Source organism: Mauremys mutica, chromosome 10 (genome assembly GCF_020497125.1).
Source record: "Mauremys mutica isolate MM-2020 ecotype Southern chromosome 10, ASM2049712v1, whole genome shotgun sequence".
Lineage (NCBI taxonomy): Eukaryota > Metazoa > Chordata > Testudines > Geoemydidae > Mauremys > Mauremys mutica.
In genome coordinates this window covers 57,267,066-57,291,835 of record NC_059081.1, presented here as the reverse complement: position 1 = coordinate 57,291,835, position 24,770 = coordinate 57,267,066, and the positions used below count along the sequence as shown (strand labels likewise).

The 24,770-nt window shown below is 47.9% G+C and overlaps 1 protein-coding gene across 1 annotated transcript in view; it reads right to left on the bottom strand.

The window, feature by feature from the left end:
- The window catches only part of LOC123378342 (aldehyde oxidase 2-like), a 103,363-nt gene extending 78,871 nt beyond the window's left edge, over window positions 1-24,492 (bottom strand). Inside the window, exons 1-7 of the mRNA XM_045031972.1 lie at window positions 24,380-24,492; window positions 20,658-20,715; window positions 16,688-16,784; window positions 15,564-15,672; window positions 14,201-14,327; window positions 12,800-12,861; window positions 10,973-11,059 (exon numbers count right to left, since the gene is read on the bottom strand). Of these exons, the coding sequence (XP_044887907.1) occupies window positions 10,973-11,059; window positions 12,800-12,861; window positions 14,201-14,327; window positions 15,564-15,672; window positions 16,688-16,784; window positions 20,658-20,715; window positions 24,380-24,433 (594 nt within the window). The 5' untranslated portion in view covers window positions 24,434-24,492. The remainder of the gene's footprint in view (window positions 1-10,972; window positions 11,060-12,799; window positions 12,862-14,200; window positions 14,328-15,563; window positions 15,673-16,687; window positions 16,785-20,657; window positions 20,716-24,379) is intronic.
- Window positions 24,493-24,770: the final 278 nt, after the last annotated feature.

Here is a 24,770-nt window from a genome sequence, read left to right as displayed (position 1 = left end):
TCTCTCTTGATCTTTTCTAGGACCCTGCTGATGAGAGGAACTGGAGGGAATGCTCCCTGACCACAACAGGAGGAAGGCATCAGAGAGGGAGTTCTTGCCAAGACCTTGCCAAGAATGAAACCGGTGGTATTTCCTGTTTTGCCTGGTGGAGAACAGGTCCACTTGGGGAGTTTCCCACCTCTGGAAGATCATGCAGGCTACCTCTGGGTAGAATGGTGAGAGAAGTCCCTGCTGAGGTGATCCGCTAGCGTGTTCTTGATGCCAGGGAGGTGACAAGCTTCCAGATGGATTTCGTGGCTGATGCAGAAGTCCCAGAGACGGAGTGCCTCTTGACAGAGAGAGTTGACGAACGTGCTCCCCCTTGCCTGTTGATGTAGAACATCAAGGTGGTGTTGTCCAGCAGGTGAGGTAAGAAGACTCCACATGCCAAGTGGACTGCTCTGAGCTCTTTGATGTTTATTTGTAACGTCATCTCCTCCAGGGACCAGATACCCTGGGTCTGGAGGTCGCCAAGGTACGCATCCCAAGGTACGATCCGAGGCGCCTGATACCAACTTGATGGAGTGAGGGGGGTGTCGAATGGAACCCCCACTAGGACTGTCCTGTGATCGGTCCACCATCACAGCGAGGTAAGTATTGTTGGGGGGATGGTAACGATCTTCTCCAGGTGATCCCTGGATTGGGAATAGACTGTCGACAGCTATTGCTGCAGGGGTCGGATCCGGAGCAAGACATGGTGGACAATGTACGTGCACGCTGCCATGTGGCCCAACAGGTATAGGCAGACCCTGGCCATAGGGGGAATGTGGAGACCTGCACAATGAGGTCCGTCAATGTCTGGAACCTTTCTAATGGCAGGAATGCTCTGGTGCATGTCGAGTCGAGCACCGCTCCAATGAACTCTATCCTCTGCACCAGAACTCATGTAGACTTTTTGTTGTTTACCAGTAGGATCAGGGAGCAGCACGTGGCTTGTAGCACCGCAACATCCTCTTGGACCTGAGACCTGGAGTTGCCCTTGGCTAGCCAGTTGTCGAGATACGGGTAGATCTGGATTCCCCGATGCCTGAGGTAAGCAGCCACCAACAACATACACTTGGTAAACACCCTTGGTGCTGTCCCCAGGCCAAACAGGAGGACTGCAAACTGGTAGTGGTGGGGCCCCACTGTAAACTGGAGGAAGCATCTGTGTCCAGAAAGATCGCTATGTGGAAGTATGCGTCCTTCAAGTCGAGGGCGGTGTACCAGTCTCCCGGATCCGGGGAGGGGATGATAGAGGCCAGGGAGACGATGCAGAACTTTAGCTTCTCTAGGAAGCGGTTCAGGTCTCGCAGGTCCAGAATGGGCCGTAGACTGCCCTTGCCTTTGGGATTAAAAAGTATTGGGAATAAGATCCTTTGTTCCTGTACTTGGGAGGAGCCTCCTCCACTGAACCCAGCTGCAGTAACACTTGAACCTCCTGCGTGAGGAGACTCTCGTGAAAAGGGTCCCTGAAGAGGGGGTCAGGGGTAGCAAGAACCTGGAGGGTATAACTCTGCACCACCGTGTTCAGGACCCAGCAGTCCGAGATTATAGCGGTCCATGCAGGGAGGAAAAAGCAAAGGCATCTGGAAAAAAATGGGGAAGATGGATCCAGTGAATAGTCTGATTGGTCGCCCTCGGGCGCACCCTCAAAATGATCGCTTGGCACCCTGCTTGTTTCGGGTGGAGCCCGACTGAGCAGAGGGTGGGGGAGGGTGGCTCGGGCGGCACCTGTAGCCCTTGGCCTTGTGAGGCAGTGTAGCAGGGTGGTCACCCGCTTTTGCCCTGAAAGAGCTTGAAGGCAGCCCTGGGAGAGGGCTGCGAGCTCAAGGATCCCTGATTGGGGAAGCAGCTGCCGCTGGCCCACGCCCAAGTCAGACTGCAGCTGGCCCTATAAAAGCCAGTGAAGCCAGGAGCTGAGAGGACTCTCCCTCTAGCTCTTGAGGGAGAAGGGCCTGGCTGCCTGGGAGCTGAGACGGATACCTAAAATGGAGCAGGGCTAAGGGAAGGCTAGAGGAGCTGGGGGAGCTTCAGCCTGGAAACCCCCCAGGCTGCAGGCCTTGCTAAAGGCCGGAAAGGGTACTGGGGTTGAAGAGGGGCAGCCCAAGGGTAGGCCGAGGCACCAGGTCCAAACCCTCCTTGCCGGTGATGAGTGGCACTTAGGGTAGGTCCATACTTACCCGCCGGGTCGACGCGGAGAGTTCGACTTCTCGGAGTTTGAACTATCGCGTCTAATCTAGACGCGATAGTTCGAACTCTGAACGCGCTCCCGTCGACTCCGGAACTCCACCACCGCGAACGGCGGTGGCAGAGTCGACGGGCGAGCCGCGGAGTTCGATCCCGCGGCGTCTGGACAGGTAGGAAATTCGAACTAAGGTAGTTCGACTTCAGCTACGCTATTCGCATAGCTGAAGTCGCGTACCTTAGTTCGACCCCCCCGCCGTAGTGTAGACCAGGCCTTACACTGCAGTCTGCCCCAGTGAACGGGAGCTAGATTGAGACTGACAGTAGCCATAGTCTGAGGCAAGGTGGGGATAGAGGGTGGGGGTTTCCCTGCGCGGGGAGACCCAGAAACTGTGGGGGTAATGCCAGGGGGCAGTCCCCAAGAGAAAGGGGCACCGGGGTCCAGGAGAGACACGGGGGGCAGTGGCAAGCAGGACATCAGCCAGCAGAGGGCGCTCCAAAGGCTGGAGAGCTAATTCCCAGGATGACCAGCGTGAGGTGCTGTGGCGGTGAGTCTCGTACTGTTACAGGTGGGTCCTGCTGAGGCTGGCTCCCTTGTCCTTGAGGCTGTTGTGGTTTGAACTGCTTACGTGCTGGGCCTGGGACGTAAAGCCCCAGAGTTTTCAGGGCAGTACAGGAGTCCTTTAACCCATGCAGCTTGCTGTCTGTCTGCTCTGCAGTTAGTGCCTGGCCGTCAAAGGGAAGGTCCTGCATTGTCTTCTAAGCCTTGGGAGACAAGCCTGAGAGGAGCAGCCAGGATGCCTGTCGCATGGAGATGGCGGAGGCCATGGCGCGGGCGGCAGAGTCGGCCACGTCTGAAGCTGCCTGGAGGGCTGCTCTGGCCACAGCCGTGCCCTCCTCAAGGATCGCCCAGAATTCCTTCCTAGACCGTTCGGGAAGCAAAGCCTCGAACTTGGCCATGGCCTGCCACATGCTGAAATGGTAGCAGCCAAGGAGGGCCTGGTGATTGGCCACATTCAGTTTCAGACTGGAAGACGAATAAACTTTGCGACCAAAAAGATCCAGCCTCATTGAGTCTTTATTTTTGGGGGTAGGCCCAGGTTGTCCTGGCCTCTCCCTGTGGTTAACTGCCTTGACCACCAGTGAATTGGGGGCTGGGTGGAAATATAAGTATTGATGTCCCTTGGTTGGCACAAAGTACTTGCGCTCGGCTCTGTTGGAGATGGGGGCCTCCTTTTTGGAGGAGGGAGTCTGCCACAGGGCAGTGGTAATTTTTGATACCCCCTCATGAAGGGGTAAAGCCACCCTGGCAGGGGCTGAGGAGCAGAGGACATCAAACAGGGAGTCCAAAGGCTCCTCTAATTCCTCAGACTGAAGTCCCAGGTTAGATGCGATCCTCTTCAATAGTTCCTGGTGCACCTTAGCGTCATCCTGAGGAACTGTGGGAGGGGGCTCTGTGATAGCCTCCTTGGGCGATGATGAGGATGATGCCGGTACCACTGGAACCTCGACGACCTTTGATGGTCCAGCAGGCTGGTCCCCTGGGTCCCCCTGGACCTGTGGAGTCTTTTCCCCTGAAGTGTCGAGCACTGGAGGGGGTCGGGATGTCAAGGCCATTGGCCTGTCCAAGGGTCCCAACACTCCCTTATACCGCGCCAGAGCCGGTTCCCTATGGATACTGCTAAGGGAAAAAATTCTGGTACCGGTGCATGTGGCGAGCACACACACCTCCTATGGAATGGACATGAGCAAGCACTTCAGGTACTCCAGTTGCCACAAGTGCAAATTAAATGTGAAACTACATACAGTCATCTACACTGTGAGGTGTAACATAGATAACAGATAGCCAGATCCTGCAGTTCTTACTCAGAGAAATCGCCCACTGATATCAATGGCAGTTTTGCCAGAATAAACACTAAAAGACTGAGCCAGGGTTTTGGTTTTATACAATGCCTTTTTTAGTCAAAGCAAGAATCAAACAAATAATCTTTAAATAACATTTCTCATTATTTATTAAGCAATGCTAATGAGTTAGCCACTGTTCAAGACACAAAAATGAGACAGTTCCTACCCCGAAAAGCTTATAATCATATACACATATACAGACGACAAGTGAGAGTTACAAATTGGTTCATAAATTGAACTGAAATACACATGACACAGGAAGAGAAAGTTACTCACCTTGCTTCTTCGAGATGTGTGTCCCTGTGGGTGTTCCACTCTAGGTGACGGTGCGTCCTGGCACTGTTGATCGGAGATTTTCGGTAGCAGTGCCTGGTTGGGGCGCATGCACTCAGTTAGTATCTCCCGCCTTGTTGGAATATTCCTGAGTGCGTGCGCCCCACACCCTCCTCAGTTCCTTCTCTACCGTGGAGAATTCTACTAGTACTCCAAAGTAGAGGGGAGGTGGGTGGGGAGTGGAGCACCCACAAGGACACACATCTCGAAGAACCTCAGTTACTGCAAGGTGAGTAACTGTCTCTTCTTCTTCGAGTGCTGTCCCTGTGGGTGCTCCACTCTAGGTGATTGTATAGCAGTACCCACTATTGTTGGTGGGACTTTGGAGATGCGGCAGTGAGTACTGTAGATAGTACTGTATGGCCTACTATGGTGTCAGCCATGGTGTCTTGCGTGAGAGCATAGTGTTTTGCAAATGTGTGTTCAGATGACCATGTAGCCGCTTTGCAGATGTCAGGAATGGGAATGTTGTGTGGGAAGGCAGTGGATGTCGACATGGCTCGAGTGGAATGAGTTCTAATGCCTTCGGGTGGCTGAAGATTTTTCACACGGTAACAGCATCTGATAGAGTCAGAGATCCACTTGGATAGGCGTTGTTTAGAGATAGCTGTGCCTTTCAATCTTTCGGCGATGGAAAAAAAGAGTCATGGAGACTTGCAAAATGGTTTAGTCCTGTCTAAATAGAAGGTGATTGCTTGCCTGACGTCGAGAGTATGCAGGGTTACCTCTTGCAGAGTCTTGTGAGGTTTGGGATAGAAAGTAGGTAAATATATAGGTTGGTTGAGGTGGAAGGTTGATCCCACCTTAGGAAGAAATTTAGGATGTGGTCTCAAAGTGACTTTGTCTTTGGAGAAGATTGTGTAGGGAGGATGGGCCATCAGGGCGCTCATTTCACCAACTCTCCTTGCCGATGTTATGGCAACTAAGAAAGCCACTTTCATGGACATATGGAGATGAGAGGAGGTAGCCGAGGGCTCAAATGTAGGTTTCATGAGAGCATGAAGAACAAGGTTAAGATTCCATGCAGCCGCTGTTGGGTGAATTTCTGGGTAGAGATTTTGCAGGCCCGTGAGAAAGCGTTTTATGATGGAGTGGGTAAAGAGTGAGTACCCATCTAATAGGTCATGGAAGGTGGTAAGCGCCGCCAGGTGCACTTTGATGGAGCTGAGTGAAAGTCCATCCTGTTTTAGTTTCAGGAGGTAGTTTAGAATGTTAGGGAGGGTCACATTATTGGGTGCTAAGTGATTATGTGAGCACCAGAGCGTGAAACGCTTCCACTTCTGCAGGTAGGTTTTACGAGTGGAGTCTTTCCTACTGTGCAGGAGGACACATTGGACTTGCTCGGAACAGGCTAGTTTATGGGTTTGGAACCATGAAGGAACCATGCTGTGAGGTGGAGCTTTTGGAGCTGGGGGTGAAGAACTTGTTCGTTGTCCTGGTAAAGGAGGTCTGGCCTGTTGGGGAGAGCCCATGGGTGACGGGAGGACATGCAGAGTAGGTAGGGATACCACGTCTGTCTTGGCCAAGCCGGGGCAATAAGGATGACCTGGGATTTGTCGTCCGCGATCTTCCGAAGAATCCTGTGTAACAGAGGGATTGGTGGGAAGGCGTTCAGGAGGTAATTGTTCCATGGGATGAGGAATGCATCCCCTAGGGATGCAGTCCTGAGTCCCGCTCTGGAGCAAAATCGGGGGCATTTTCGGTTTTCAGTCGTGGCAAAGAGATCTATTGACGGGGTGCCCTAGAGGGAGAAGAGCTGTTGGAGTATTGGGGGATGCAGTTCCCATTCGTGATCTGTCGAGAAGTGCCTGCTGAGTGCATCGGCAGTAGTGTTGTGGCAGCCTGGTAGGTAGGAAGCAATGATTTGTATTCGATGTCGTATGCACCAATTCCATAGTCGAATGGCTTCCATACAAAGGGAATGTGATCGGGCTCCCCCTTGTCTGTTTTGTAGTACATACATGCTGTGTTGTCTGTTAAGACCCGCAGATATTTGTTCTTTATGAGGGGAGGAAAGTGAAGGCATGCTCTCCTCACTGCTCTGAGCTCTAAGAGATTTATGTGTAGATGCGTCTCTGATGTGGACCACCAGCCTTGTGCCCAGTGTTCCCATAGATGCGCTCCCCAACCGATTAGGGAAGCGTCCATGGTGAGCATGAGCGTTGGGGATCGTTGCTGGAAGGAAACCCCTGTGCAGAGGTTTTCTGAACTTGTCCACCACTGTAGGGAAGCTATAACATTGGGAGGAGGAGTTAGCAGCATCCCTAAGGTGTGGCTGTTGGGTTTGAAACTGGAGTTGAGCCAGCCCTGGAGACATCTCATGTGTAGCCTGGCGTGTTGAACCACAAAGGTGGTGGCTGCCATGTGGCCGAGGAGCTGTAGGCAGATTCTTGCTTGCGTCCTGGGACGAATAGAGAGCGTGCGTATGAGCTGTGTGATAGCGAGGAATCTGTTGTATGGGAGCGAGGCCCTGCTCTGGGTTGAGTCGAGATGAGCTCCGATGAACTCAATCTGTTGTGTAGGTGTCAGAGTGGATTTTTGGAAGTTTATTTGGAGGCCTAGGCTGTGAAAGAGGGAAATGGCAAAACGCGTGGCTTGAAGTGTCTCGCCATAGGAGTCACCCTTGATGAGGCAATCGTCCAGGTAGGGGAACAGTGTGACCCAGTGTTTGCGGAGGTGAGCCACAACCACGGCTAGAGACTTGGAAAAAACTCTTGGTGCTGTGGAGAGTCCAAAAGGAAGAACTCTGTATTGAAAATGGTTGTGACCGATTGTGAATCGTAGGAAGCGTCTGCGAGCTGGATGAATTGATATATGAAAGTAAGCATCCTGTTGGTCGAGGGCTGTGAACCAGTCCCCTTGATCCAATGCAGGTATTATTGTGCCCAGTGTGACCATCTTGAATCTTTGTATCCTCACGAATTTGTTCAGTCGGCGTAGGTCTAGTATAGGCCTCCATCCTCCGGTCTTTTTCTGCATTAGAAAGTAATGGGAGTAGAAACCTGTCCCTTGATGTTGCGTCAGCACAGGTTCCACTGTGCCTAGTTGCAGAAGATATGCCACTTCTGTGTGAAGTAATTGCTTGTGAGAAGGGTCCCTGAAGAGGGATGGGGAAGGGGGAAGGGTAGGAGGGTAGGATATAAAAGGGATGGAGTAACTGGCCTAAACTATTTCGAGGACCCAGCGGTCCTGTGTAATCCACTGTCAGGCATGTTGGAAATTCTGTAGGCGGTGGCCAAATGGGCAAGTAAGCGGTGGAATCAAGGGGTGGTTGTGCAGGCCCTCGACCAATGTTTCAAAACTGTTGTTTATTGCCTGATGGACGGAAGGTGATGGCTTGATTTTGATTTTGTGTGCACTTGAGGGGTCTAGTATGATTCCTAGTTGTGTCGTATGGTCTGGGTTGAGGACGAGAGTACTGATGTGTGCGTGGTTTTTGGTAGGGTTGGTATCGTTGTCTCCTGGGAAGGGATTGGTGAATGCCCAGGGTGCGCAGTGTTGCTCTAGAATGTTTCCTGGTATGGAGGAGTTTATCAGTTTTTTCGGAGAAAAGTTTGTCCTTATCAAAGGGGAGATCCTCCACTTTGGTCTGGAGTTCTTTAGGAATGCCGGATGCGGAGAGCCATGAGGATCTATGCATAACCACAGCAGTTGCAGTGGTACGGGCTGCTGTGTCCGCCATGTCTAAAGAGGCCTGTAGGGCCGTTCTGGAAATCAGTTGGCCCTCAGTCAGGATTGATTTGAAGTCTGCTCTTCTATCCTCTGGAATGTAGGAGGCAAATTCAAAAAGTTTATTGTAATTATCAAAATCATAACTGGCAAGGAGAGCAGAATAGTTTGCAATTCTGAATTGTAGTGTAGAGGACGTATAAACCTTGCGGCCCAGGACGTCAAGGCGTCTAAGGTCCTTGTCTTGTGGGGTGGGTCGATATTGTGACTGTTTGGTCCTCTGTGCAACTGCATCCATGACAAGAGAGTTCGGTGGTGGATGAGAAAATAGGAAGTCTGCGTCCCTTGCAGGGACATAGTATTTACGTTCAGCCTTCTTGCAAGTTGGTACTAGAGAAGCTGGGGTTTGCCAGAGAGTGTCAGCTGGCTCCATGAGTGCTTCGTTTATAGGGAGCGCGATTTTCGAGGGCGCAGACGGTTGAAGGATTCTAAGGAGTTTGTGTTGCGTCTCCTGAACCTCTTCTAAGGGGATATCTTGACTGAGTGCCACCCTCCTAAAAAGTTCTTGAAATTGTTTGCAGTCGTCCACAGCCTGTGGAGGTGAAGGGAGGAGGGCTTCATCCGAGGCTAGTGGAGAGTTAGGGGTCGGTGAGTCAGGATATGGTGCGTAGCTCCCAGTCTCAGGAGGGGGCTCAGGCACCCTAGAAGTGGACGGAGCAGGAGATTGAGGCATGGAAGGAGGATGATTGGTAGGAGGATGTTGCCACGGGTACCACTGAGGCCAAGGCATAGGGTAGGAGAACCCAGGTGCCGCCCAGAGGGGGGCAAAGTAGGGAAACTGAGGATGCTGAGCTTGAGCCATGACCTGAGGTGGTAGAGGCACCTGTGGAGGAGAAGCAGGAGGGGAGAACTCCGCTTGCTGCTGTAAATCAAGTTCGCCGTCAGTGAAAGCCAGTTCAGGTGGAGAGAGTGGCGGTTCAATAAATGAGTCTTGTGTGTCTAGGAGTGGAGAGTGAGGCTCAGGTGGCACTGAAAGGTCACTTTGGGTGAGAAACTGTTGCTCCTGCTCCCTGGGCTGAGCTGAGCCTGCTCTCTGCTCTAGCTCATTAGTAGGAGAAAGTGAGAATGAGAGTGTTGCTGCAGACTGCTTAGAGGTGCCCTGCAGGGGGTCTGCTGCTGGTGCGCGAGTAGAAGACAGGCTCGGTGCTGACGTTCTTCTTGGTGCGGAAGAGAAGCGCGCTGTCAGCACTGCGGCTGTTTTTGTTGCGGAGGCAAAAAAACCAGGGAGGTCGGGTCCCTGCCTCTGTGCTCTGTCAGAGCCGTGGCTGAGGCAGTAGAGCAGGCTGAGGCACCTGTCTTTGGTGTTGTCAGCACAGAGGGCAGGGATCTCGCGGGAGACCCCCTACCCTTGTTAGAGTCTCTTCTGTGAGACTGTTGCGCTTCGTGCCTCCGTTCCAGGGAGGGTGAAGCGACACTCCCCACCGGTTCCGATCTGGCTGGGGAGCGTGTGGGAGCGGGTTGAACCTTTCCTGTCTCCGACAGCGGCTGCAGGGATTTTTCCATCATGATGATTTTGAGCCACAGATCCCTGTCACGACGAGCTCTTGACTTGAGGCTCGCGCAATGGAGGCACTTCGCAGGGATGTGGGTGTCCCCGAGGCACTTCACACAGTGTGAGTGCCCATCTGACCGTGGCATGGAGTCCTGACAGGAGATGCATTTTTTGAATCCTGAAGCTCCTGGCATTATGAATTAGAGATGGCCGAGGAGAGTGTCTCAACGGGAGACAAGCCTGTGGGGCTTTTTTTTTTTAAGCTAAGTAACTAACTATGTAACTATACTAAAGGAAGGGAAACAACTGGGAAGTAATTAATAATTATTTCTATGTTCTTTGTTACTGTTTCCTATAGAGACCAGGGAAGAAAAGGCAGCACTGCCCCGAGTCCCGTCTTCAGCCGAGGATGGTTGAGAAGGAACTGAGGAGGGTGTGGGGCGCACGCACTCAGGAAGATTCCAACAAGGCGGGAGATACCAACTGAGTGCGTGTGCCCCAACCAGGCACTGCTATCGAAAATCGCCGATCAACAGCGCCGGGACGCACCATCACCTAGAGTGGAGCACCCACAGGGACAGAACTCGAAGAAGAATCACTTTGATCCACAGCTGTAGAATCTCAGGTATAAGGGGCAAAGCATTGTCCTCGGTCATAGGTGCTGGAACTAGGGGTGCTGCAGCACCCTCTGTCTTGAAGTGGTTTCCATTATATACAGAGTTTACAGTTTGGTTCAATGGCTCTAAGCACCCCCACTATAGAAATTGTTCCAGCACCTCTGTCCTCAGCTGTGTAGTTCCTTACCAAAGGGATGCCAATGCAGCCCTACCTTGTGCATGCTCAGATCAAAAGCTACAACTCACCTCTTTGATGCAGACTTCCCCAAAGAAGCAATTTCCTTCCACATAAAACAGAACACCCTAAATCATGGGGCGGTGGAGAGAAGCCCTTTCAAATTCTCTGGTTGGAATATAACTATGGGCATAGCTACACAGCAATGATTGCAGCCACCGTATACATACTGGAGCTAGCTTTAATCTTAGATCAAAATTATTTTGGCCTTGTCTACACATGCTGTAATTGTAATCATGGTTCCCAATTGCAGTGTAGGCATGCACTATGTTTGGTCATAGGTGCCTTAGAAATACCTAAGACAGGCAGACAGAGTGAATAGAACTCTTTACCCATCAATACATTATAGATACCACCAGATGAAAATGTGGCACCAGCTCCAACAGCTCAAAGATGTTCATTCACTACAAACTTTACTATGAAACAGAAAGTAATTTAAAAAAGACCATAACACACCTGATTTCCCTTGTTAGAAGATGAGCACACATCTTCTTTGTCCAGGCAACATTGCCCTGTTCCTCTCAGTTGACAACATGCTGTTTCCTAAAAAAATAATACCCCATTCTGTAATACTCTAGATACAACTTCATTGAAATGTGATTTCTTTTAAAATAGGTATTTGCTTCAGTGCAGGTAGTATATATTTATAGGTTTGTTACAGGAGTAGGTGGGTGAAATTCTGTGGCCTGCATTGTGCAGGAGGTCAGACTAGATGATCACAATGGTCCCTTCTGACCTTAAAGTCTATGAGTCCAGTCACTTGAAACTGGTTCAGGAGCTACCCATGAGCCAAGGTGACTATTCTTGCTGTGTCCCCTTTGAAGCACTGCAGGAGGTAGTTCCTCTTTTGGGGCCAAGTCCAGCTCCCCTTGAAGTCATTGGAAAAAACTCCAGCTGACTTCAGTGGGGGATCAGGCTCCTGAAGCAGAGCAGAAGCTGGTGCAAAGGATTATTGAGTGCATTGGAGAAGGACTGTGTGGAAGTGACTGAAATTGTCCTGCTACTAGAAAGTTGGACAGACTCTTAGTTTATCCTTTTTATTTGTGTTTATAGCTCTAATTGGACCCATGGACATCCTTGAAGGTAGTGGAAGGGGCACAGCTCTGTGGCTTGGGTATGATTTCCCAGCCAGGAACGGGCCACGCAGTGTTTTCCGTACCACCGTGTATACCAATGTACAGCTGAGTTTTCAAGGAGGTCTGGGCCCAGGGAAGGATGGAGATATGATCAGTGGAGCTCTGACTATGTGGAGGATCTGTGACTACACAGATGTGCAAAGTCACCTGTGGCAGGGAAGAAACTCAAAATATGTTCAGTTGATTTCCCCTTTATTGTTATTCTCCTTGTAACTCAGATATAAAACTCTATGTCATCATTGCTGGCCTGGTCATCTCTGGCTTCTCTTAACAGATGAGAAACACGGCATGTTTCAACCAGTTGAGAATAAATGTAAGACACTGACTCAACAGCAAGCCTGGATAATGATATTTTTCAATAGCTATGATAAAACACATACAGCACACGCAGGCTGGCTCTATCCTAATGGTCTACCCTTGCACTGAATAATCATCATAGTTTCAACACTGTCAATCACAGTTTTTCTGAGAGACAAGGTGGGAGAGGGAATATCTTTTATTGGACCATCTTCTATTGGTGAGAGAGACAAGATTTTCTGTGATCACGCAAGACTGGGGCTGAGAGACACTAGTTTGTTGGCAAGGCAACATGTAAACAATTTGGGCCATGATTCTCTCTAGACTTGAGTACACAATTTAAAGTGAAACACACACTTAAGACTTGGCATGATCAAGGCCTTATTTATGAGGGTAGCAGAGACTGTCAAAACAGATCATAACCATCACAACCACCTACGTCTTCAGGCCATGTATTTTGGATGCCTTGAGGCCTGATTTTCTGGGGTCCTGAGCATCTAAAACTCAAGTCAGTGGGAGCTACAGGTGCTTAAAGGGGCCACATTTTCAAAAGAGCAGAAAGCCAGATTTTCAAGGGTTCAGCACAGCCAATTGGATCCGGATTTTCAAATAATATCAGCTTCCATTTAGGCACTTAAGTAAGGGCCAGGTTTTCCAAAGTGGAGAGCACTCAGCTGCTTTGTGACTCTTATGGCCAGATTTCCAAAAGAACTGAGCACCAAATTCTCTTTGTGCTTAAATGGGAGCAGAGCAATTCTGAAAATCTGGCCTTAGTTGGGGTTCCAGAAACTGAGCACTCAAAATGAGTGGATACTTTTGAAAATGGTGATCTGTTTGTCTTTCTACCTACCCCAGCGAAAGACTTGTAGGTGTCTATTATTGGTCTGTATCCAGTGCAACGGCACAAATTACCTGAAATGAATAATAAAATCATTAATCATAAGGAACAATACAAGAATAATTATTAATATAGTACAATTAGAAATGGCCATGAAGCAAACCCTCACATCTGAACACACCTACACTTGGGGAAATTTGGATCCAAAACCAGACCTGGCTCTTGATTCTCCAGTGGTCTGAACCAGAACCACAGAAGAGTCAAACACTCCTGAAAAGGGGGAATGTTCTGATTGGGAGCCAAATCCAAGAATTGCGGATCAGGCCCATTTCTAATAATAATGATTTATTTATCATGTTCTGTGATTTATGTCATTATAGAAATGATGTAAATCATCCAAGAAGATATACTACTGCTACTATTAATGGCTCTGGATTTTCTTCAATGAAATCCAAACAAACTCTCTATTTTAGGGTTTTATCCTGACATCCATCACTGTACTATTCGAGCGCCCTCCATGTGAAATCAATAGCAATAGAGACGTCACATAGGCACTTCATGAAGCTTCTGGACTCTTCTCTCTTTACAAGGTCACAACTCTGCTTGGGTAGATGTTTCTGGGGGGCAGGAAGTTGGTAGAGGATTGGGACTAAAAAGGGTGTTTGAATTATGAGTATAATTTATGGTGCAAAGGTTCTCAACGAGGAAATAAACTCAATATTTTAATAGGCTAAACCCAGCCACGCCAGTGTGAGCTATTTTCCTGAGTGATAAGTGCCTATAGAAATCTGTACCTGGGAGAACTCAGGGATTTCATTTTGTTGGCAGGCAGCCCATTCACATTGCAAGCAAAGGACCTGATTCTCCACTCCACCCAAATCATTCAGGAGTCACTCAGTGCTGTTACATTGGTGTAGAACTGGTGCAAGAGCAAAGTCGGTCCAATGGGGGTGGGGTTTTCCAAAGTGCTCAGCATTGACCTAACTCTGCTCCCAATGAAATCAATAAGTGCTTTTGAAAATCCCATCTAGAGTCATAGAGTTTAAGGCCAGAAGGGATCACCAGATCATCTAGTCTGACCTCCTGCATATCACAGCCCTGCCTCCTCGTTAGCTCTGTGCGGAACCCATTAAACTGGATTAGAAAAGTATTACAGCTTTCAAGTGACTAAACTTTGTGTGCCACAGGTAGAGAACAGGAGGGACCAAGGTGCACCATGCCTGAACCCTCTGCCATGGCAGGGAATTGATATAGTGAGATATAATCAAATATAGACTTTATGTGTTTCTGAAATATTATCCTTTGGTCTTTCAGTCAAATCACATCTTGCATCTTATGTGGCATGTAAAAAACACCCACACTTGGCTTCTTATTTGACCTCCTTAAGTTTACTACTTGTAAAAGTAAACCTACCATCCAGAGCTGCAGTTATCTGCTCCATGGAGGGCTCAGGGTGGTTTCTCAGCAAAGCATACATGGACATCACCATTCCAGGGGTGCAGAAGCCACACTGAGAGCCATGGCACTTGGCCAGCCTTTCCTGGAACAGAACAGAACAACAGCCCCTGCTTCAAAATATAGCTTCACTGATTTGCCTTACAGCCTTATAGATGCATCTTGCTTAGAGTGTTAAAGTTAGGAGCTGCCGCATTTGTAATGTTACAGCATTACCACTAAAATGTAAGAGACTGAGTGCAGTCATCTTGTTGAAAAACAAAGGGCCATTATAGACTCTCAGTTATCCCCGGGCAACCCCACCAGTATCCATGGGGTTCCCAGGTGTAAGTGAGAGCAGAATGATGGACAAGACCTGTCAGCACAGTGATCAACCTTGTGTAAATTTCTACAGGCATGAAGGACAGAGCACAGAATAGCTAACAAATTAGGGCTTTGGAAGGAGTGAGGAGCACCTAGGGAACATTCCCATAATTTAGGCACTAAGGAAACAAGATTATGCATGAAACAGAAACATGATTTTTAAAAGGTTTTAAAACGTACTGGGGTCAGATTGTGCCTTTAAAGTACAGGCCTGAGTTGGGGGAGGTGGAGCTTCACAAACCCAGGAGAGGTCCCCAAAATACAGCGAGACTGTGTATGATCCACTGTCTAATCTAATCCTTATTTTCCTAGGTCTTATAGGGACTCGGTAGGAGCTTGCCGCTGGCCCAACAGAAAGGAGCAGGGTGTTGCTCTCTGCCTTTCCTGAGCCTCTTCTGGCGGGTTAGTTTCCCACATGGCACTAGCAGGGAGCAGTCCGTGTGCTTTGGAGACTGCAATTGCACCTGAGCCCTGCACAATAGCAAGAGTTCCTTACTTACCCCTTGCTCTCTCCTGTATGCCCACACAAGGGCCAGTGACAATCGGGCTCTTTACATAGCACTGTTCTTGTTAGAATAATCAGCAATACCTGCTCACGACGGAGAACCCTTGCTAGCTTTGGTGTATCATTTTACAGCTTCAGGTTTATCCTTTCTCCTGAGGGGGCCTTTTCAGAACCGATTCTCATCTTTTGAGGTATCTTGAGTGCTAGAGTAGAAACTAGGGGTGGGACAACCTCCCCCAGGTCAGAGTTTGGTTTGGCAATTCAGCTGAGAATTCATCTCTAAGCTGTGACCAGGAAAAGCCAGGATATGAAATCTATTTCCTTAGAGCAATTGTCTACTGCAAAGAACCACCAAACTTGATCACAAGGCCAAAACCTCATGGCAGATATGGCCAGAGTATAGGAAAGGAAAAATCCCCAAATTTTGCCCTACAAATTACAGCAGGTTCTTACCTGAATTGGATGAACCCTTGTTTTTGTGCTTCCAACACCTTCCACAGTAGTGACAGCAGACCCGTGCAGTGAGCATATGGGTAAGAGACAGGAGTTGGCAGGATAATGCCTTGGGAACGTAAAGGAGAATTGTGACATGTGAAATAGCATAGTACTCTGTGGTGCAGGGCCATGACGAATGAAGCGCAGGTGGAGATTACACTCAGTCTAGTGTAGAACTGCGGGAGTTAAACAGCATGGTGATGGCTGGGGAAAGTTATGTTTCTGAGAAGCAGTTGTACATAACTCAGCTCTCTCACCTCAACCGTGTGTGTATTCAGTACATACAGTAGCAACATTTTCAACATGCCCTAAGCTTTATATAGCAGCCTAAATAAGGAAACAGAAGTCTCACTTTTAAGGGGTTTTTATTAATTAACTTGTAATACAACAGAGACTACAAAAACCTAACGGCCAGACTCAGACCTGATACTGGTGGGTGCAACTTTACTAAAGGAGTAGAGCTCCCAAAGACGGGGCGAGGCAAAAAGCACAACGCACTACGAAGCCTGCTGTGGCCTAACTTACTGTGTTAGTTACTTCATACATCACTGAAATCAGAGAGTGCTGAATAAGAACTATGTGAAAATTGACTAAGGATTTATCTAGGGCAACAAATCCTAGTCCAATCCAAGCAAGAGTCCCAACTTTCCAGTAGCTGCTACAAGGGCTGCTGTAATTGCACAAAATAAAGATCCCCCAGTCAAGGAAATAGTGGTGTCCGGTCTCCGAATAAATAAATGTTTCTTGAGCAGGAAGATTTCATGTTTCTTGAATGGGATTTAAAGTCACATCACCTGTAATCCCTGTTGGGTGAATCAGTTTTCCATGCAGATAAAACATGTTAAAGGTAAAGTAAAAAGATTTCAAGTATCTGCCAGGACCCAAAAATATAAACCTACATTAAAAGAAAAAACAAACACTCAAATAACTTCCCTCCCAATTAACAATGGTTTTCTATGTACAATAAGTTATAGCTTCCAAGGGTGTGATTTCTAAAGTGCCTCAGTGGGCCTAAAACACACTGAAATTCGCTCACTGAGGCACTTGAGAAAATTCCACCCCAAATCTTATCTTAAGGATACATTATCTTCTTGGAAGTTGGTTCATATGTGGATATCATCACAGTGCAGGCTCCACAGCCACCTATTCCACAACCATATTTCGTTCCTGAGAGACGAACTGCAAATGCAGCAGTTAAGGAAGAAAGTTGCTGGTTCTCAATGTTGTTGCTATGGTGTCTCTCTCTCTCTCTCTCCCCCCAAGTTCCCCTCATTTTACTGGAGCATGCAAAGGTGGAGGAAAATTCCATCTGTTTCATTCAGTGACCAGCCAGCTCCAGAGATTAGATATTAGGTGAATGGAAGCTGGAACTCAACCTGTAAATTCCAACAAGCCGAATATCGCAACAACCAGGTTGGTCACAGCCACCTACAGTTTATCACATCTGAATTACCAGTGACATCCCAGTCCTTAATTCCCTTGTAACACCCTAGATTCTCCACTGCCTGAGAGCAATGCCACAACACACAATAGCTTTTACTGTGTGGGCTGCGCTGATGCTATGATAGGCAAAAGGGCACCAGAAGAATGTTAAAGTTAGCCAAATCATTATGGTTTTGGTTCAAGAGATGGCTGAAAGTTAGAAGAGAATTGCAGAAATGGGAGACTCATTCACTCACCCAATATAAAGCTGTTCTCTAGGGCATATGGTCTATGGCTGCATTCAGTTTAGTTTAGATGAGTCTCCCGCCATATGGTGTTTCTACCACCTCCCTGAGCACCTTTGGTAATTGACACACACACACACACACACACACACACACACACACACACACACACACACACACACACACACACACACAAAGATGTTAGGATTACAAAGTCAAGCACTCAGAAGTTAGGAAATTCCAGAATGAAAGTTGCCTGCAGTTACAGCATCATCCACCACATCCCCGCTGACCCGTCCCTCTCTCAGCCCTCGGCTCCCTGTCCCAGGCCCATTTTACTCACTTAGCCAGTCCCAGTCTTCACTCCTCAGGCTTCCCATCCCAGTCTCTTTGCCCAGCCTGTCCCACATCTTTCCCTGCACCTCAATTCCCATTTGATCTCGGTGTTCCCCCTCCAGCCAACTGGCTCCCAGTCTCCCGCATCTGTTTCCCTCACTGGCTCCCACTCCCAGTCTCTTTGCTCAGCCAGTTGCAGTCTCCCCCCACTGCTCCTCATCCCAGTCTCAGTCTCCATTTCTAGCCATTGCCAGTCTCCCTGTGATCCTAACTCCCAGTCCCAGTTTCCCTCTCCCCCCTTCCACTCTCCAGCCCCAGTTTACAGCTGTCCCCTCCCCTCAGGCTTCCCAGTAGATTGGAGTCCCAATCTACTCCCCCTGCAGTGTTAACACCTGACCCTTCTCCATTCAAATCAAGCAGTTTCTTCCTCCATGCCAAGGGAAGCAGGGGGGAGGGCGGCCATTTAAAGAACAGGAGAGATGAGTTCCCTGCTCTCATCCAAGTGCCCAGATGCAGACCTGGCGCAGCCTACAGCAGCCCAGAGCTGCAGTTGTAGGGAAAGTTCTACTGAGCTTCCGACTGGAACATGCTCAGTGTGGATGCAATGTTTGGGGGATTTAAATGCTAAAATCTAAGAAGTCTCTACAGAGCATGTGCAAACTGCAAATTTTCAAATGCTTATGTACTAGCCAAATTTGGGTGGAATTTTGCAAGAATGGCAAAAGACACATCTCTGATGCAAAGGCCATCCTCTGCTCAAATTTCAAGCTCTTGCTCCAGAGCATGGGGACACTAGAATGTCTAGAAGAAAAGGCTGCAAGAATTTTTTAACATGGGCTAACCAATGTATTCTTCTCTAGACTCATTCTCAGAAATGACATGCCCATTTTGGCTGAAATTTTACATAAAGTTCTGCCTGAGGTAGACTTCTGATATGGAAAATTTCAGCCCAAACACTTAAAATTTGGCGAAGTTATAAGCAACTAAAAACTGAGTATAATAATGGGAAGTGTTAAGCAACCTTAATAATAAGTGGCGCTATCAGTCCTCTCTATAATATCCTTCAGATTCTTGCACATGGTAATCATGTTGTTGCTTGGAAAAGTGATATGTATTTTCCCTCTTTAACATCTCTTAAATCAATCCCACCAGACCTCTATGTGTTTTGGTTGCCTTTTTTTGTTTTTGTTTGTAAACTGTCCGTATCTGTCTGGCAGTATGGTACCCGGCACTGAACCCAATATTCCAGGAGCAATCACCAGAGCTCTGTACACAAGGCCCCTCACCTGTTTGCTCCTTGATACAAGGCCTCCATATCTGAAGCCTCAAATTGGACGGACCACTTTCTTCTGGTGCCACACCACTCTGCAAAATTTTATGTAATTGGCTAGTCTCCTCGTATTCCTAGCTCTTTCAGATTTACTGATTACCAACTTTGTCTTCCATTGTGTGTGTGCATTGGATTCATTTGGCTCAGATGTGTTAGACTGCATCTTCCATCTGCATTTGTCAACTTTCTAGATCCCTCTAGGCTCAGGTTAATTCTCATCCACTTTTGTATTCCCACTTGTAACTAGCATGTGACCAACAATAGAAGAACGTAGACCATACTTGCAGGATGGGGAACTATTCTGGGAAGCACTGAAAAAGATTTGGTGGTAGTGATGGATAATCAGCTGAACGTGAGCTCCCAGTGTGACACTGTGGCCAAAAGGGCTATTTTGATCCTATTATGCATGAACAGGTGAATCCTGAATAGGAGTAGAGAGGTTATTTCACCTCTGTATTTGGCACGGTGCAACCGTTGCTGGAATACTGTGTCCAGTTATGGTGCCCACAATTCAAGGATGATGTTGATAACTTGGAGAGGGTTGAGAAGAGCCACAAGTGCTGCCGGCAAAGTGAAATATTGGGACAAACACCTAAATATTGGGACAGTCCCGATTTTATCCCCAGGGCTGTCAAAAAACTAAAAATAATAATCACAACCTCAAGATTAAAAAATATAGTCATGATTAATTGCAGTTTTAATCACGCTGTTAAACAATAACAGAATACCCATTTCAATTCAGCATGGAAGCATGTCCTCTGGAATGGTGATTGAAGCATGAAGGGGCATATGAATGTTTAGCATATCTGGCACGTACATAGCTTGCAACATCGGCTACAACAGCACCATGCGAATACCTGTTCTCACTTTCAGGTAACGTAAATAAGAAGCAGGTAGCATTATCTCCCATAAATGTAAACAAACTTGTTTGTCTTATTGATTGGCTGAACAAGAAGTATATGAAATATATTAGTATTGAAATTGTAAATGATTGGGAAGATACCAGTGAAAAGATAAAACATGATTACCTAGTGCCCTTCGTCTGCTGTCATTAGCTCCCACCACTGCAGGCTATTGAGCTATTTCTCAGTAGCCTTTAGTCTCATTTCACTCTCTTTCTACCATCTACAGTTTAAGGCTCTGATCTGCAAAGTCATAAGCACCTGCTTCATTTTATGCACCATGGGGCCAATAAACAGCTTGCATAAATTGCCAGAACTCCACTGATTTCAGCTGAGGATCTGGCTCTATAAGTAGTCCCATTGACATAAAGATAAGCATATGTGATAGTCTTGGCAGGATCAGGGTGTAAATGAATTGCTTGACATTGTAGTAGCTCCATATTTCTTTCCTTAACTATTATATCATTATTAATTAATAACATTTTGAAAGGATTTTTTTACAGGTTTTTTGGAGCTGTAATAAAGAATTTTGATTGTTTTTGCTAATGAATACATTAAGTTCTATAGAAATGCTTGTATGTACTAAGAAGACACCTTCTGTGCATATAATTAGCTCAAATATTGCACATGAAGCACATTGCCTTGCCAGGAAAAAATGCAAGATCACTTGGCTGTTTTCCATATAGCTTTCTGGCTACCTTGAGTTCCAAAATATCCCCTTTAACTTGGGAGGGGGGGAGGGGGGAAGGGGAGAAAGGGAATGTTAGTCTATTGTAGGATTATACCATTCAAAGGCAACCCCCACAAAAAAGGATACGTCCCTTTCTCAGGTAAGACAACAGCAATTTTTCAGGGTCCGCATTCTTCTCTATTATCTGCAGTAGGAAGTAAAATAAGAGATTGTACATTATTGAGATGTATTGCAATTTTCCCATTGGGATTACCTGGCCTTTCTGAAATGCTTTGATTGGGTATTAAAATAGTGTATTTGTGTTATGGCATGTTCCTTTCATTTGATCAGAATCTGTAGACATGTGAATGTATTTGACAATAGCAAACTCAGTCTTGTATTGACAGCTAAAGAAGTAATAAAAATAACTATGTTCCAGGAGCACTGGAACGTTCACAGTGAGGAGAAGGTTTGTGAAAGGGCTTGTGAACAGAGGCTTGTGAAAGGGCACATGAAGACAAGAACCCGTGAGCCTGATCCTGCAATTGATTACATCAGTGTAAATCAGGAGTAGCTCCTCTTCGGTCAAAAGAGGAACAATTGTGTAAAGAAAATAGGGGTGAGAACAGAATCAGGGCCTGTATTTTCAAAGCCGTAGTGAAGGTGAAGGACACAGTTTGGGGCTCTTTGCTCTCCTCACTCCATAGAGGTACTGTAACAAGGCCAAGCTTAGCCCCTTCCTCCTCAGAGACCTTGCAGCAGGAAGATGGAGGAAATTATCAATACATGGAGAGCAGGAAGGGGAGCTGGGTTTTAAACCAACCTGTTTTAAGTTTCACAAAGTTCACTGTTGATTTTCAGGGGCTCCATTAGCTGAGCAACAGGTCTGTCTGAAGGCTGTGGCCATTGCAATGACATGCCCCGTCATGCTGGAAACCAGGTACTAATGAGAACCAGGTACGGAATGATGGATGGGTGGGAGGCAACATGGGACTCACTGAGAATGACTAGCTTGTCCTTGGGCATTTAAAGGCTGCGGGCAGGGCAGGGCAGGAGGTGTGGGGCTGGCTGGAGACAGAAGGTGCGGGGCTGGCTGCAGGCAGGGCAGGGGGTGCAGCAGGGGCTGGCTGCGGGCAGGGCAGGGGGTGCAGCAGGGGCTGGTGGCGGGCAGGGCAGGGGGTGCAGCAGGGGCTGGCGGCGGGCAGGGCAGGGGGTGCAGCAGGGGCTGGCGGCGGGCAGGGCAGGGGGTGCAGCAGGGGCTGGCGGTGGGGCTCCCTACTGTTCTGGCTCTTCCCCAGGGCCCCTGCCCAGCCCCACCCCCACTCCCCTGAGCTCTGCAGCTGGGCCGGGCCTGCACTCACCAGTGGGGGGAAGTGCACAGACCTGGCCCCAGCCGTGCCGCCAGTGAGTGCTGGGGGGTGGTTCCCCCCTGCCCTCCAAGCCAGCCACGCCCCCCTGCCCTGCCCAAAGCCAGCCTGCTCTGCACCCCTGTCTCCAGCCAGCCCCTGCTGCACCCCTGTGCCAGAAGCCAGTGAGCCCCGCACTCCCGTCTCCAGCCAGCCCCTGCCACACCCGTGCCCGAAGCCAGTGAGCTCTGCATTCTCCTGTCTCCAGCCAGGCCCTGCTGCACCCCTTGCCCTGCCTCCAGCTGGCCCCACACCTCCTGTCTCCAGCCAGCCCCTGCCACACCCCCGTGCCCGAAGCCAGTGAGCCCCGCATTCCCCTGTCTCCAGCCAGCCCCTGCCACACCCCTGTGCCCGAAACCAGTGAGCTCCGCATTCCCCTGTCTCCAGCCAGCCCCTGCTGCACCCCTTGCCCTGCCTCCAGCTGGCCCCACACCTCCTGTCTCCAGCCAGCCCCTGACGCACCCCCTGCCCGAAGTCAAACAGCTCCACACCCCCTGTCTCCAGCAAACCCCTGCAGCACCCCCGTGCCCAAAGCCAGCCAGCCCCACCCTGTCAGGTTATTCATTTATTTTCATTAAATATGTAGACTAAATAATTAAATTAATAAATTTTCAAGATGAATCTGTATTAATTCTAATGAACAATGCCACATTATGCAGTATTCATTTTCGAAAGTTTATAATAAGCGATGCTCCAGGGGAAGAGATGGGGGCGGGGGGCGCAAGGTAGAAGTTTCGCCTAGGGGGGAAAAATATCCTTGCACTGGCCCTGGGAGCAGCCTGTATTTCAGAGGGGAAGGGTTTCTGGGGCTTTAAGCCTTCAGAGGGGAGGGATAGCTCAGTGGTTTGTGCATTGGCCTGCTAAATCCAGCATTGTGAGTTCAATCCTTGAAGTGGCCATTTAGGGATCTGGGGCAAAAATCTGTCAGGGGGTTGAACTAGATGAGGTCCCTCCCAACCCTGATACTAATGACCATGCCCAGGTGGAATACTTTCCCTTTGTATGAAGGGGAAATAAGATTGGATATAAAGGATATAGCTACACTGCACATTAAGGCCAGGCACTGACTCAGGTTTGAGCTCAACACCTGCTTCCGCCCACACACAAATCAGTCTAACTCAGATCAGCAGGCTCTCAGGAACCAGCTACTAGGACCTTGCTGGGGGTGGGGTCAGAGCACAAGTCCTGCTGTGACTTGTGTCCAAGCACTAATATCTTACAATGTGAACAGAGCTCAAGCCACAGACCTGAGTCAGAAGGTCTGTGCAGTGCAGTATGGACACCCAGGTCCAGCAATTGTAAGCCCAGGTTTATAATGCAGCGCGGACACTCACGCATGGGCTTGGAAACACTGAGTTCACCTGCCTGGGTCCCACAAACCTGGGTTTACAACGCAGTGTAGACAAACCAAAAAGGGCAAATTTTGCTATTGAACCAGCATAAATCAGAAGAGTTATAGGGTAAGACACTAGAATTTGGCCCACATAGCCTTCCTGAAGTATACTTTTACAACCATATAGTATACAGATAAAAACAAAGCAGACATTTACTTTTTTTTTTTTGCCTGAAACGGAGGTGGGGAGAGGGGAGGATGTCTTCATAAAAGAATTCTCTGGAAAAATTGTTCTCAAAGAAAACACAGACAACATTTTAAAGAAAGAATGAATTTTTTCCAGGTCAGGCTAGCATCTATTTTTGGACGAGGTATTTATAAAAAGGAACTTATAATGACATAACTCGGGGCGAAAAGAAAAGGTGAGAAAACAAATGCCTGTAGAAATGAAGTATTAGGTTTCCGCTAGCACTCACTGCTGAGAACAGAGGCGATTAAAGAGTCTATTTCCTCTGACTGCATTTTTTAAAAAATTGATAGTAATAGCAGGGGACCCTCTTGCTACTGCCTTATTTTCTCCAAATGCAGCAAGTTACTGATCTTAATAGGCTGAGGTTTTAGTTAATTGCTACATTCATTATAACCGTTCAGTGAAATAACAGGTCACTGGTGCTACATGAATATTCTCAGTACATCTAGGTAGATACAAAATATTTTGCCAAATGAGTCTCTTTGAATTACCAGTTACTGTAGAATTCAGATTTTCAGCTCCACCTAGATTTGGAAACTCAACAGTCATTCATTTTAAGGGGAAATTGAGCATGCAAATTCCTTAGTTTTGAAACTCTTAGTCCAGAAACAAAACAGCAAAGTTGTCTACTGTCCCAGTTTATGGCTACTGCCATTTATCAGAGGGTAAAGACAGCAGCAGAGATGAATCTCAGTTTGTAATATCTGAAATGCTATAGGAAGATCCCAGGTAACAAGGGTTGTTCAAATTTAATACATTTACTCTGGCTCTCCCCACAAATGAGCTGTGGTCCCCTAGAGCATCATTCTCCCTTGGTGTATATTCAGAAACATTAAAGCACCTTCCTCCAAAAACAAAAACAAAACACCAAAAGTCTTACCTTCCTGCCATTCACAAAAAAGACGAGTGCATCTGATTGTGTGGAGCAAGCCATTATGTGGCAGAAAAGCGTAGCTTCAAAATTAAAGAGGAAGATTTTAAACACCAGCAAGAAATCAGTGGAAACAAGTGTAATTTCAACACTCAACTAAACTTTGTTCTGTGCCCCACAGATTTAAAGGCATTAACCTGGATGGGTGAGGAGGAGCCAAGCTGGAGTGTATTGCTTCTCAGCTCTGTAGGCTAAAATTAACCAATTAGGTCCTTTCCCCTGCCTTATCTGTCATGTACCAAGGTAATTTGGAAGAATGTGGGGAGACCTGTGCCTTCAGAAACACTGCACCTACTTGTCTTCCCTGGGTGAACCATATTGTAAGATGAAAAGCCATAAG